This window comes from Cimex lectularius, unplaced genomic scaffold (assembly GCF_000648675.2).
Source record: "Cimex lectularius strain Harlan isolate CLEC.00 unplaced genomic scaffold, Clec_2.1 scaffold25, whole genome shotgun sequence".
Classification (NCBI taxonomy): Eukaryota; Metazoa; Arthropoda; class Insecta; order Hemiptera; family Cimicidae; genus Cimex; species Cimex lectularius.
Window position 1 is genome coordinate 753,315 of NW_019392633.1, and position 14,765 is coordinate 768,079.

General features: G+C 33.2%; 2 protein-coding genes across 4 annotated transcripts; one reads left to right on the forward strand and one right to left on the reverse strand.

The window, feature by feature from the left end:
* The first annotated feature begins 1,596 nt into the window (after nt 1-1,596).
* LOC106668801 (actin-related protein 2/3 complex subunit 5-like protein) lies at nt 1,597-5,544 on the forward strand. Its single transcript, XM_014397909.2, has 3 exons — nt 1,597-1,895; nt 1,966-2,038; nt 5,017-5,544. The coding sequence occupies exons 1-3, from the start codon at nt 1,750-1,752 to the stop codon at nt 5,254-5,256; spliced, it is 459 nt and encodes a 152-aa protein (XP_014253395.1). The 5' UTR covers nt 1,597-1,749; the 3' UTR covers nt 5,257-5,544.
* A 227-nt stretch (nt 5,545-5,771) lies between these two features.
* LOC106668800 (carnitine O-acetyltransferase-like) lies at nt 5,772-14,192 on the reverse strand. 3 transcript variants are annotated; one of them, XM_014397906.2, is made up of 13 exons: nt 14,149-14,192; nt 13,843-14,079; nt 12,335-12,470; nt 12,073-12,245; nt 11,806-12,010; nt 11,621-11,741; nt 11,385-11,560; nt 11,228-11,328; nt 8,506-8,619; nt 8,327-8,449; nt 8,073-8,271; nt 7,879-8,016; nt 5,772-6,710 (listed from the first exon to the last, which is right to left on the reverse strand). In XM_014397906.2, exons 2-13 carry the CDS (start codon nt 13,968-13,970, stop codon nt 6,495-6,497), a joined length of 1,830 nt encoding a protein of 609 aa, XP_014253392.1. In that variant the 5' UTR covers nt 13,971-14,079; nt 14,149-14,192; the 3' UTR covers nt 5,772-6,494. The 3 variants fall into 3 exon arrangements, with proteins under 3 accessions (XP_014253392.1, XP_024080507.1, XP_014253394.1); XM_024224739.1 differs by having other exon boundaries at nt 13,843-14,170; XM_014397908.1 differs by lacking the exon at nt 5,772-6,710 and adding an exon at nt 6,717-6,975 and having other exon boundaries at nt 13,843-14,170.
* Nucleotides 14,193-14,765: the final 573 nt, after the last annotated feature.

The window sequence follows — 14,765 nt, forward strand, 5'->3', positions numbered from 1 at the left end:
TCCACTCAATTGATTATAAATTTCAGAATTACTGACTATAGAAAAATCTGGTTAATTTAAAGAACGTTAAATTTGCTGTAAGAAAACTTCTTTGCATTGCAATATTAATGGAAAAGTTCTGCACAAAAAATTCAGAAAAAACAAAAATGTTGAATTTTGGAATTTTTTGAAAATGTTGGATTGGTAACTTAATAACTACAACTTCAGGAACTTTGCAAATTCCCTTAAAAGTTTCACATTCCATTAGCTTCCAGTGGTATACAAAACTCTTTCGATTGCACTTCTGGAAGGCCCAAAAATTTTGTATTTTGTTTAAAAAAAACTTGTATTGATGAAGGGGGGGCATGCCCAATTTTCCAGGAAATCCGTCAGGCTCTTCACCTTCAAAGGGCACTGCAATGTAAGAAGGTTCATACACCGGATAGGAGTAAAGACAGAAGAAACTGTACAGACCTGAGCATAATAGATCAACTCAAGCCAAGATGCAGAAGGTCTTGTAGCCACCTCTTTTATCCCTATCCCTATCCTTAAATAATTAAGGTTATTAGTTGAGATAAAAACACCTCTCCTTAATGGTTGTGGCTACTGTGGTTCTTGTTATTTTATCAAAATTTATCTGCTACTTAAATGGGTTATAACCATTTTATATAATAATGTTTATAAATTATCAAACATTATCATCGCCTTTGTACTACCAGTGGTTTATTGAAAATTATTCTTCTTCTCTATTGTATCTGTTTATTCCCTAACATTTCCTTTATAGTCCAGGGGATTTTGGGGTACACATACTTGCACCCCTCAGACAAAAGGGAGGGGCGCAAGTATGTGTAATACATCTAATTTATCACCACAAAGCATGTTGGTAGTATAGATTTTTCCATGAGGTGCCTATGGGTCATATTTGTGTGCCCAATACTTAATCAACATAGTACGACCTCATCACCCCTGGAAGTTTAGAAGGATGTTTCCCAAGGCTTAACAGTCTCTTTTATGTTTCATAATTTTTTAGAAGTGGTTTGTTTTCATTGATTTTCCCAATTTTCAATTAATTTAAGTTTGAAAGCAGACTTCATATCCTCAGGATTTATTAAAACTGAGATGATGGGATTGTTCTACGCAGTTTTTGCTGCATTGTCAGCTAGCCTTTCCCTTAATCCCGACATGCTTGGTATCCAAATGAAGGAAACGGAAGAGCCGTTCAGAGATATTTTTTTCAAGTTTTGCCAATGTTCTTTGCATATTCTTTGTAAAAGGGACTTTGATTTGAATGTGTAAATGTTTTAAATAAATAGATAAATAAACATTGTGGTTGCTGTTTTCATCGATCATTTCTATAATACAGATAACGTATTATTTGCAATAATTAATAAACTATTAAAAGGAAATTGTACGATATGACTACATTAAAAACGATAATAATTTCTGTTAAGGAGTAAATGAATCTTTTAAAATCTTCTTGAGTTCTTGGCTGTCAACTGTAATCGATGCAACGTCACTCCCTCGTTTCACTGAGTTGACTGCTTACATAGGACAGTGCTGAGGTCATCCCATTAGTCACTACTGGTACTACTAACTAGCCAGTAGCCAGTACTACCAACTGCCAAGTGCCAGTAGCCTTCCTGTCTGGTTTCTTTGGGGTGGTTCAGATTAGACTTCAGTTTTGTTGTCATCTATCTTCTCTTATCTTTGAAAGTAGGTCCTCCGTCTTCGAAAGTTCGACTCCAGGTCCATCTCCAACAGGGTCTCCTCATGGCTACAAACACGCTAAGTTCCGCTTTTAGGAAGATTGACGTCGACCAGTACAACGAAGACCAATACAGGGAGGATGATCCGGCCGAGCCGCAATCGCCACCCTCGGGCCCCGATGAGTCAGAAGTGAACAATCTATTGATGAAGTATCCTTCGCTTTTTATCCAATTCGTTTATATTTTGGATTTTATTTATTTTACCTTAATTTTTGTACAGGGGCAACAACATCGAGGCTCTGATCGTCGTGTTGAAAAATGCTCCACTCGCCTCCAAAAACCAACAAGTCAAAGTAAGTCTCTTTAGATTGTAAGCAGTTGTTTTTTTTAATTTACCAATTAGAAAATTTTCAAATTTCCCATTAAAACATATACATTATAAATGGTTTATAATGAAATTCAGGGGGCCATAAAATTTTGTATGTTATAAGCGGTATTCACTGTAAGCAATGTATCACTTATAGTGAACAATTCATTTTATCTTAACACTTCATGCAATTGATAGGCATGTACGTTTATGTTTATAGCAGAGCGGTTTTCATTATATAAGTAATTAATTATATAATTTATCTAGGTTCATGAGGAAGTACAAAATACATACTAACCTGCTAAAGTAATGTATTTACATGGATGTTTTTAAAACTAATACATATCCATATTTGCTTAGTGGTCATATTTGATTACATTAATTATGCCTATTAATTATTCTTTTTATGTAAGGTTTTCGGTTGAGATGAAAAATTAGTACCATGAGCGGGATTCGAACCCAAGACCTTTGGCTCAATACGCCACTGCTCTAATTACTTAAGCTATCATGACTTCGATCCCCTCAGACACCAACTCCTCATCTCTACCTACGATTGATCAAATTTTCCCTCTTTTTGCCATATTTGCCATACATATATGTACATATGAATGTACAAATGTGAATGGAGTTACAGTATCATTGTAGTATGTAATCTTTTTTGTTTCCTGCATTTTTTTTTAACTTTATGGCACTTATAAAATTAAATAATGTTTTGGAACATCCCCATTTGCGAGACTGTTCGCACAATCTCTCGATTTGATTTGAGAAATCATGAATTTTTCCTCAACAGAAGAGACTAAGGTGTTGCAGTTGTTTTATTTTTTATTTAGAGACATTTAGAGTTTAAAAAAGGGGAAGAATCTTTCCTAGAATCATTAGGCAGATGAGGTTACTTTTGGGTGCTGTCCGCTATAACCAACAGTTCATTATAAACAGTTCCCTATGTTTTTTACTTATGATATTTCACAGGATTGGAGATTTTATATGTTATAACAGGTGTCGTTCCATGTAACAGGTGTCGTTATAAACAATTACTATTGTATTTTGTTTTTGTTGAGCTGGTTTAATTAGATTTAAGAAATCAAAATATTTTATATTGCAGTGTTGTGTGTATTGTTCTGGTTTGGGATATTGTTGGGTATGCGTTGCAAAATGATTTATACACTGTAATAATATGTAGTAAATAATATGTTATACAGTTGCCTAGCTTTCAGCACTAATTCCCTTTTCCTCAGTGCACTTACAACAACAATAAAAATCTATGTAGGCATGTCCAGAGCTGACCCAGCAATTTATGAGGTTATTCAGGTATCAACCAAATTTGATTATATTCTGGTTTGTTATATTATCTGGTATGAGGTCGAAAAATGATTCATACACTCTATAATAATTTTTATTATGTAGTTTTAGTGCCCTGAGGAAGATCTAATATTGTGCTGAAAGTTTGGCAAATATATAATACATACAGTGTATGCATAATTTTGGACAACATACCCAATAATATCCCAAACCAGAGAATAATCATAGTATACTTGAATAGCCTTCTAAATATGTTCACTAATTTTCGTGGTCCACTTGACTAATTAATTGAAAGATTGGTCAAGCGGACCACAAAAATTAGTGAATTTAATAAGTTAAATGAAGTATATCTTCACTAAAGCTCTCCGTGGCATTTCATTTGTCGCCGAGAATCAAATAGATTACACAACATTTGAAAAATGGCAAAAAGGAGGGAAAATTCAAAAGGTGGGGTTGAGATGGGAAGTTAGTGTCCGTGTGGATTGAAGTCACGATTGCTCAGGTGGTAGAGTAGCGGCGTATCTAGCCGAAGATCGTGGGTTCGAATCCTGCTTGTGACTGACTTTTTTATCTCAGCTAAATTAATTGAAAACCTTAATTAATTGAAAGAACTTTTAAATATGATGAATAACAGTCACTAGATACCACACCTTCTAAAATATTGTAACCCTTCTTATTTTTTTGTTATTATTTTAATGTTGTCTTTAAATGTTCACTTGCTCCTTGTTAGCAAGTTAAGGAACTTTTTCGTAATATTGATTTCTTTATGTTATGCATTGGCACCCAAGTCAGGAGTTCTAATAATGACATGATCCATAATATTTGAAGTTAATTTGTTTCTAATTAAAAGCTTGAAATACTAGCATATTTTCTTCTGTTGCATTTTATAGCGTACGGGCATTGATGGCTGTAGATCCACTTACAATTTCATGGAGCATTTAACTAAAGAGAAATATTATTTAGCTCTGGTTTTTACAACATTTTTCCTGTTTGGGTCCATAAGGATACCAATTATGGGGTGCATTGTACTTAATCATATAACCCCCCTCTCATCCACTGTTAAATTTATTTATTTAGTTAAATTTATTTAAAGCGAATGAATTAGCATCATATTGATAAGCAAATATAAATGTTCAGTGATATTTACATATTTGAACAACAGTTAGTAAAAAATAAATTCCATTTGTGGATTTTTGATTAGTGATGGGACAAATTTTATCTATATTGAACTAAATTAAATTAAGTACAAATGTAACATAAGATGAGAACCAGAGGAAGATGGTGCATTGGCACTCACTACTCCACACCAAACTCTCGTATTTCCTATTGTTCAGGCCTACATAAGATGAGAACCAGAAGAAGATGGTGCATTGACACTCACTACTCCACACCAAACTCTCGTATTTCCTATTGTTCAGGCCTGCTGGGAGGACAATTCTTTCCACTTTTTTATTTTGTTAAAAATCTTATACTTTTAATACTCTACACGTATCGAAAATTGCAAGTGGAACATTGCTGTAAAATATTTCACTTTTTAAAAAAATCATTTGAAATATTTTTCCTATTCAATATTGATTTGTCATTTTAAAATTATTTAGTTGATGCCTTAATTGAATTGTTGCTTTTCATTTAACAAATTTAACCAATATATATTTTTTTAAACAGGACAATGCATTAAATCTGACCATGAAGGTACTCATGTCATTCAAGTCTTCCCAAATGGATGAAGCTGTGGCTGCACTCAGCAGCGACTTAGTGGACACTCTTATGAAGTATATTTATCGAGGATTTGAATTTCTGTCTGAAAAACGAAGTGGACAATTACTACTGTGGCATGAAAAAGTCTATGCTGTTGGAGGCCTTGGTTCCATTGTCAGGGTTCTTACAGAAAGCAAAAGAGCATAGCATATTGGTGATAAATATACTATGTTGCAAGTAAAACACATTGCAACATCCAATACTATTAACCAATTTTGGTTTGTAATTATTGCAAATTCATTTATATACCAATTGTTTTATCCATATTAAATATTCCATCATTTAACATAAGACATTTTACTCTAATACGTACTTGTAAGTATAGCATATTTTTTGTATTCTTGTTTTTCTTACGAGGATTTCCCTAGATTGCTAATTGAATTAAATATGCACATAAATTGTAAATAAAGCAAGCTCCATGTGTTCAGGGCTCAATTGATTTCTCTCTTGATAAGTATCTACCTTAAATCTTTGTAAATTCTTAGTACTGGTCAAAAACAAAATACATAGAATTTTTAATGTGGTGACCACCTGCAGTATCGACAGTATCTACTAGGTGTCACTACTAGATCAGGAATGACTTTTCCCTCCACTCTGCGTTCAATTAGCATGGAGCAATTACGTTCATAAGCAGGGGCGGTGCCCTGCTTTTGTCAGACTCATTTCCTTGACAATCTCCCGCTGTCTACCTAGAACACTACCAACAACACCTGGTCAACAGTAAGAGCACTTGCAGTATCAGCCTCACTCTCGCCTTCTCGACAGCAGACTTTGCTACTGGCCACTCATTTCAAGAGTCCCTTCTTCCACTGCTGAGTCAACAAGCGACATCGCTATAAACGCTTGGCCGCCACAAGTCAGTTAACTATGTGGTAACTTTTTGACATCTCTTGCTAAAAACTTGTCAAGCCAAAATGATCGATGGACCGTGCTTTTGCAGTCCCTATGCACACAGAGCATCGGGATCAAGCCAGCTTTTGCTCTACACAAAGTTTCTGTCCTTGCTAAACTGACCTAGGGCCCCTCAGTTATTTGAAAGATGTACCACCCCAGCTGAACTCCCAACTGGTCTCAGACCATGGCACTTGAGAGAGCATTAGTGGAGTGCCTGCCTGAAACGGGGCCACAACTGTGTTTGGGAGGTGAATTATAGTTATATATAATAAATATATTTTGTATCTAAAATAGATTCTTTACTTTCATGAAAACAATGCATAATAAAAAATAGTTCACTCACTTTACAAAAAAATAGTATTTAAAAATATATATACATATAATACTCAAGCATCAATAAAAATATTATTAGAATCTTTAGAACTGTCTTAATTCTCTTACATCACAATATCCAAAATATTTTGCTCGCGTACATCAAGGAAATACCACATTTATAGTTTAGCCTGAGGAGCTTTGAGAAGAACGTTCCTCATGTCATTCAAGGAGTTCCTGAGAGCCTCCTCAAATTTAATTGCACTCGTTTCAGTACAAGATACAAAACTTGATGTGCCAAAGTTTATGTTATTTTTCCTTGGGTTGTAGCAGCATGAGTAGCCATTGTGGACCAATGGCCCATATACCATGAAACCATCACATAATGAGGCAACCTGTAAAACGCATTAAACTATAATGTTAAAAGGCAACATATACTGAATAATATTTTATTTGTTAACGCAATTTCCCCAAAAGTATCTTCATGTCTTTCAACACTTTTTTAAGTACTTTTTCCAGCTTAACTGTACTTGTTTCCTTGCAATGTTTAAAACATGTAGTGCCAAAGTTTACACTATCTTGGCGCGAGTTGTAACAAACCGCATAGCCATCAAAGACCAAAGGCCCATATAGCATGAAAGCATCACACTTAGTAGATACCTAGGTAGTATACAAATATTTAAAATGTCATGTATTAAAAATGAGAATCTAGACTATATGACTCACTAGACTGACGTGTAATGTGTTTTGTCTGAAGTAGTACAGTACAAACTATGGAACTCCATAATAGAAAATCTATGAATAAAACTTCTTTTACAGTGAAACAGTTCTGGAACTAAAAGAAGTTTTATTCAAACAGATTCTCTATGACATGTAATGTGTGCTTTTTATTTCCAAATTATGTCAATCAGCCAATTTTATAAACTTGTACTAATTTATTTTGTTAGAAAGTAAAATTTGTCTACAGCTTGATCATCCCTTATCAAACAGTTCAACCCTTTCAATCAAAGGAGTTGATCAGATGAGTTTGGCTGAGTCTGTTAAGGCTGAACAAGTTGGGGAGAAACGTTCAACAACTTGTATATTAAACAACAAAATACTTTGCTATATGATAAGAATATACAGTGTGTGATTTCTCTGTGTGGTCTGCAAATGATGAACCTGTAATTTGGTCATTACCGATTATTTTGGTCTGCTTATCCTTGTTGTGTTGATCATATGATCAAAGTAACGATCGAATTATAAGAATATTTACGGTACAAGTAGACAATATTATAAGTTACAGGCGTTTTTCTAGTATTAAGCGCCTGTTAACTATTTTGTGCAGGAGTGTAAATATTCTTGAGGGAAAAAATGTGTCTTCATATTACACTTAAGTAATTCTGCTATTTTTTTTAAGAACAAGAAAAATGTGTATGTGTCTGGCATAGAGAAAAGAAATTAAGGATGTCATTTCTTGACTTCATATAGAAAATGAGTAGGAATGAAATTCAATATCCTTTAGCACCACATAAACTTTTTGGCCCGGCATTTCATTTTTTTCTATCTATACTCATCTCATACCTGACTTGTTGAGATTCTCATATGTGTGCTCTCCTTATAGGCTTTTTCATTAAACAATGTTGGAATTGGCAATTTGTTATCTTTAGCGATCATTCTCAATCCGAGCAGATGCCTGTCAATCCCTTGGGCATTTAGTGCCTAAAATAACTTTTTGAGATATTTGTGACTAAATTGGAAATAAGGTGTTTACAAACAGCAAGTGCGTAGTCCTTATGCGCTTGGATCGCAGTTCTGAGTGCATTCGCCTTGCTCTGGTCACTGGCAGAACTGTCCATCATTGCTTTGGCAAAGTTGATCGATTCCACAGAACAGGAACGAATCGTTTCAGTCCTTCCACCAATGAACATCCGAGTGGATCCAGATTCATAATGTGCACCAGGTACTTTATGAATTCTTTAAATTGTTCGTTTAATTAACATATTTTTCAAAAGGCTATTAATTAGCGTACCTGTAGAAAGCATACTGCATAGCCATTTGCAGGAAACTATCTGGACTGACCTGAAACCCTTTCAGTTCTTCTTTGCCAAAATCATCAAATGAAAAGCAGTTGAACTCCAAATCATCTACTAATCTAAAAATATGATTTAATGACAAATCAACTTAACATTCTAATCAACAAATTTTTACTTTGTTAAATTATCTTCTGCAATCTTCAATTTATCATTGATGGCATCATTAGTTTCAAATTTCAATTCATTATAGTTTGATGTGATATTTTCATCTCCTCTTTCTGCAGTTTCACTTTAAAATAAATAAATGATTAAAATTAATGCATTTATATTTATATGAATTGGATTACATACTTAACTATCTTCGAATGAACTTTGCCATTGTGAATGTGAAGGAGTAGGGAAGACAAATTAAAGTTAAATTTAAGTTATTATTTAATTTTTTCGTCTTTCTCTATTTTTAAGGTATTTACAAGAGATCTTTTGGCCAATATCATTTCAACCACCATGGAATTTTTAGAGGATTTGTGGTTCAGGAGAAAGAATGAGCCAAAGGAATGTTAGAAGTATGTTCAGTAACTTTTAGAATCAGAATTTGATGAGTTCTTTTGGAATTAAAAAATTCCGAAGTTTAAAAGTTTGGAGTTAAAATGGAATATCAATGGAACATTCAGTGTTTTATTAGAGATGATCCTCTCGAAGGGAGGATTGGTGATGTGCTATGAAGTGAAATGTTTAGATTTGATTTAGGTTATATTACTTGACTGTACCCCAGTATTCAATTCAGTAAGTCCATATGGGTATGATGAGAATAGGAAATAATATATTAATCCATATGTATTTTAGTTGGTCCTATTTAACCAAAGTAATGTTTTAAATCCATTTATAATTTTTATATGAAGTGTGGTTGAGATGAAAAATTAGTTCATAAGTGGGACTCGAATGCACAACCTCCTCCTACTCTATACTCTAGTACTTTGGTGGGGACTTCGGTCCCCAAGGTGTAGAGCAAAAGGTCAGGAGTTCAAGTCCTGCTCGTGATACTATTTTTAATCTCAACCACACTTTACATAAAAATTATAAATCAATTTAAATCATTACTTTGGTTAATTATGACCAACTAAAATACGTAAGGATTAATATAATCATTACTGAAATACCTGCACTTTGCTAAAAGCTCCCCGTGGGCACTTCATGTGTCACCGAGAATCGAATGGAAATTCCATGAAAGTTGAAATATTGGCCAAATGATATCTTATAAATATAAAAATAGAGAAAGACAATGAAATTAAAGAATAACAGAAAGAAATGTTAAAAAAATCTAAATACAATAAATTAACATAAAAAATACTATGTGCAATGGATGTAAATAAAGTAATTCCTGTTGTACAAGAGTGTCGTGGATGAGGGGTAGGGTCAAACTATGTTGCAGTAATGTTATATTATTATTTTCAATTAAAACATCATTGGCTCTCTCGGGATTCAAACCACTAACGTGGCATATATGAGTCAGCTGCCCTAATTAACTCAGGCATTCTGGTCCTCCTATGCAATGTAATGTTGCAATAAATAAATGACTTTTTTTTTAATTCATGCACTCTTCAGGTTTCTGGCTGGGGAGCCAACCATGTTGTTGCTATATATATGTTCTCGTTGCTGGTGGCATTTTAGTGGGGTGGTAAAAATATGAGAGAGAACCAGTGAGGCGGAAAAGCTATAGAATTTTCTGCTTTAAGCAAATAGGACTGATGATGACTACTTGATGTTGGTAGATCCATAACTAACATAAACTACTACTACATATATTTAAAAAAAGATCACTTTAGTAGTACCCCCTCTACATCTATTATGTGTATTGTAACAATTAATTCTAATCAATAATAGCTAATATGGTGAAACGTAAAGCCACCAAATAAATAAAATAAAAACTTATACGATGTGAACATGTTCACACTGAGGCAATAGATTAATTGATTTTCAACAATTGTACAGTACAATTACATTAACAGGGATACATACACAGCATTAATTACAGAACAGATACATGTCATACTCCGTCATAAAGCAAATGAACAATTAAACTTTATTTTACTACATTTCCCTTTCCTTCATTATTGTCCATAATACTTATCCTTTGCAATATTAGTAACTGTGCCTATTGAATAAACCCCGAATTACAAATGCAATCCAGAAAAACACCATTCCCGACTTCCTCCCAGATGTATGTTATTGATACTGAATTTGATTATTGATATTAGCATAGCTGTGACTGAGTTTACGTGTGTCTGTTCTGTAATTGATGCTGTGTTTATCTCTGTTGATGTAAACTATTTCTAAAAAATTACTTTATGTTTGTTTTGTTCTGTGCGTAATATTTTTGGATTGTTGAAGTCGAAATTGTGTTGGTGTTCAAAATTAGCTAGTACTGTAGGATTTTGTTTGGGTTTTTTGAAGTCATAGTTACGTTGCTTTACTCTCTTATCCAGATGTTGGGATGCACTTCCGATGTAAGTTGCCAGACAGTTTAAACAATTGATTTTGTAAATTACATCAGACTTATTTGTTACTGGTGTGGGATCTTTAATTTTAAAAAGTGTGTGAATTGTTTTATAGTTTTTAAAAGCAATTAATTCAAAGTTATCAGAATAGAGAAATATGTTTAATTTATGTGATAGGCCATGAATGAATGGCATGGATATGTATATTGGTTTATCTGTATTTGATAGATTTGATGTGGTATTATTAGTAATACTAGATGGTGAGTGTGTTGAGTTCTAGTTGTTGATTATTCTGTTGATTATGTGTTTAAGGTAGTGATTGTTATGTAGGATATATTTGTACATTTTTATGTTCTTGTTGTGAAAAGATTCATGGCTTAGGGTAATAATTACATGACTTACAGATTTTTCATAATATAATCCATCATAATTGCAATAGGCTGCCCTTCAGCTGGACTGTGTTCATAAGTCAATCCAATGCCACCATCTTTACTAACAATAAACTGGAAACATCTAACTTCAATTATTTTTCACAATGTAAATAAAAGAAATAGCATACCTGAATCGTCTTATCATACCAACGATTAGCAGCATTGCTCTTTGGACCTCCACCGTGAACAACTTGCTTTCCGGTCGTTGTCATATTGTTCTTACAAAAGTATGGATCCACTGCATCCAAACATAAACAAAATAATGACTCCTCGATTGCTTTTAAGTTTTCAGTGTTGCTAGGTACTAAGCAAACAACCATATACTATATTTATCAATAAATACACAATTAGCTTTTGATCATACTCTTCTTTAACTCTTCGTAACTTGAGAACCAATTATCTCTGTGGTCTGTGGATAATAACCCTATTGGTGCACCAGGAGATTCACAAGTTTTTGACCAAATATCTTTTAAACTTTCAACAATCTGTAAGAAAAATATTATACAAATGAGCTTATAGTTAACTATACGAACTAAATATACCATTTACCTGGTTATATTTCAACCAGTGAATACCATCTTTTACAACAACTTTGTAAAAATGGTTATTTGAAATGACAATTACATGCTCTGATCTGGGGTGATAAGAAAGGCTATCGCAAGATGACCCAGGAATTCTGCATGTTCCGAATACTTTTTGGTATTGGCTCATATCCAGCGGGTGTTTACCAAACATTTCCTGTGGAATTTTTTCACTACAAATAAAAAGCAAGTAATAGATTTTTTATATTCTTAAAACGAGGCTACCAGTCATTACCAATCAATAAGATGTTTGTAGTCTAAAGCGATAGCAATCATTTTAGCAGCACATGTCAATCTATCATCATCAGATTTAAAAGTTTGCTTTGGAAATACAAGACCTGGACTAGAAAACACAACAACCGGATCTCTGTACTGAAGGTAAGCAGTATTTACCCACCACTCTTCTAACTACAAACATTTAACAAAAAGATAATTCACTTTTTCACAATTTGTAACACCGCCTGATTAAATTTTTTCAGGCGATGATTAATACTCACCCAATTGTCCATTTTGCTTGCTCTTTGCAAAAGCAAAGCGTTCAATGTTTCTGCTTCTCCACCTGGGGCACCAAACTGCTTTATTGAATTTTCCACTTCAATTTGTTCTTCCGGTGTCAAAAACGGTTTAACAGATCTGAAATATTTCAATTTAAATCTGAAGTGTCATTCACATTTAATATACCATTTTGAAAGACTGCTGATCTTTTTTCCTTTAAAATTAACAATAAACTCTTTCATGAACAAATTTACTTACTTCTTTTTTATTTTATTCAACCCAATGACACAAATCCGAGGTTTTCAAAGTAATTGAAGTTTTGGCATGCTTTATCGATAAACATATAGTACATCATAAATAAATACATATATGTATTTAGAAGTCATAATTTACTGAATTAATTATTTTAAGTAATTATCTTTTAATCTAACGTCTTCGTTGATATGAAAAAGCAAGTGTCATGAACGAGATTCAAATCTACAACTTTTTTATTTTAGTTTAGTTAGTAGAATCAGGACGAAGTTTGGTCGGAGCTAAGCGTTCTTAAAGAAAGCACACTGAGCAATGGAAAACAGGCGTTGCAAACAATTGAAAAATAAAAATTATAAAATAATCCATATATGTATTTAGTTGTCATAAATTACAGTATTAATTGTTTTAAAATCATTATACTTTTAATCAAAGGTCATGGTTGAGATGAAAAGCAAGTCTTGATCCACAAACTTCAACTCAATATGTCGATTCTCTATTTACTTGAACTATGCTTTGTCGACTAAATAAATGTAAGGATTAATATAATAATTACAGAAGTGTTTACTTCACTAACAGCGCCCTTTGGCCAAATCATAAGTCGCCAGAGAATCGAATCCTGATTATACGACATTTAAAAATATGACAAAAAAAAAAAAAAATTGAAAGGTTGTAGACTGAGATGAGTTTGTATCCAAGTGGATCGAATCACGATATTTCAAGTGATTAGAGCAGCGGCGTATTTGGTCAAACCTCGTAGGTTCGAATCTCGCTTGTGACACTTGCTTTTACATCTCAACCAAGACCTTAGATTAAAAGTATAATTAATTAAAATTATAAATAAAGCAATAACATTTGTAAAAAAAAAAATATCATGTTTCTAAACCTCAGTATTGTTTGTAGTAATTTTTCAATCACAAACAAATCATTAACAATTAATAGCATTTTTATACAATTTTTCTTTGTATTGAACTATTCATTGAAAGGTTCGACATGGGTGACCCAAGCCGGTTCACCCACCCACAGACTAACACCCAGCATAAAACCTTTTATACTCTCCAAAATTTAACTTTTCAATTTGATCTAGTCCAACTTAGCTTTACAATATTAAATTGTGTTTAACTGAATTTTGTTAGGTTTAACTTCAACATACAAAACTCCAAAAAAGGTAAAATGAACTTTTGTGCGTGTATCTTCTAATTTGTGAACCAACGTTAAAAAAGGACATTAAATTATGAAATATTTTGTTTTTTACACCTACTTCAAATATTTCTCCAAGGTAGAACTGAGTTGAGGTACTGGGTACTTAGGCAAAACCGGTTTCTGTGAGAAAGCTCTGAGAGCGAACAAAATGGGTTTTGCACCGAGAGACAACCGCGACACCATCATTTCCTTTGTCTTTGAGCGATTTTTAAAGGAAGTCGCAAATATTTTTATAGCTTAGAAGACTTTGACGATTCCTTGCAGAACGGAGAGAATGAAGTGACTGCGTTCTCCACTGGCACCAGAAAATTGTGTAAATACATTAACCAAAGGATATTTGTCTATTTCACCAAATAAACTATACCACAACAGTACGAAGCGTAGAAACCTACCGTCAGGTAACCTTGCTGAATGGTTATCAGAAAAGTCTCCATGGGTAGGGAAAAAAGTATCGATATTTTACTGATATCGGCATTTTTCATTCCATGCCAGTATTCATTTTTTTGGACACTTGGACCTTATTAAATTACAATTATCTGTATTATTTAAGTATGATTTAGGAATGAGGTATCGAAATTACTGGCATAGACCGGGGACAAATTCGCCAGAGCTATTTTTCGGTAATAAATTCGGTAATACACATGTACATTTTTGTACAAGTCAGACAGCAATGAAATTGTTGTGAAACGTGAATTTCTATTCTGCTATTTTTATATAATTATGATGGAGTGAGGATGGGCTCAATTACTAATATTGGAAAGGATGTTAATTTTTATGGTCGATAACGAAGATCATAAAAATAAAATTTGATAGGTTATTTGCATATATCCATTCTATAATTAATACTGTGTGACCTAATGTAAATCATTTCTAGAAAGTTGCGTTTGTATTTTTTCTTAATATTTAGTATTTGTTTTTTTCTTTGTCTAAATCAAAGTTGTATTGTTTGTCAAAATGGTGTGTGGCCAATGGTTTTGCAGT

What these genes read in the sequence shown, in the direction of transcription:
- LOC106668801 (XM_014397909.2), top strand. Translation starts at nt 1,750, where the DNA reads ATGGCTACAAACACGCTAAGTTCCGCTTTTAGGAAGATTGACGTCGAC. An exon ending in GTGAACAATCTATTGATGAA is followed by an intron (nt 1,896 to 1,965) that starts GTATCCTTCGCT and finishes ATTTTTGTACAG; the next exon opens with GGGCAACAACATCGAGGCTC. An exon ending in CCAAAAACCAACAAGTCAAA is followed by an intron (nt 2,039 to 5,016) that starts GTAAGTCTCTTT and finishes TTTTTTAAACAG; the next exon opens with GACAATGCATTAAATCTGAC.
- LOC106668800 (XM_014397906.2), bottom strand. Translation starts at nt 13,970, where the DNA reads ATGATGGTGTCGCGGTTGTCTCTCGGTGCAAAACCCATTTTGTTCGCT. An exon ending in GCAGAAGATAATTTAACAAA is followed by an intron (nt 8,450 to 8,505) that starts GTAAAAATTTGT and finishes TCATATTTTTAG; the next exon opens with ATTAGTAGATGATTTGGAGT. An exon ending in ATGCAGTATGCTTTCTACAG is followed by an intron (nt 8,272 to 8,326) that starts GTACGCTAATTA and finishes AACAATTTAAAG; the next exon opens with AATTCATAAAGTACCTGGTG.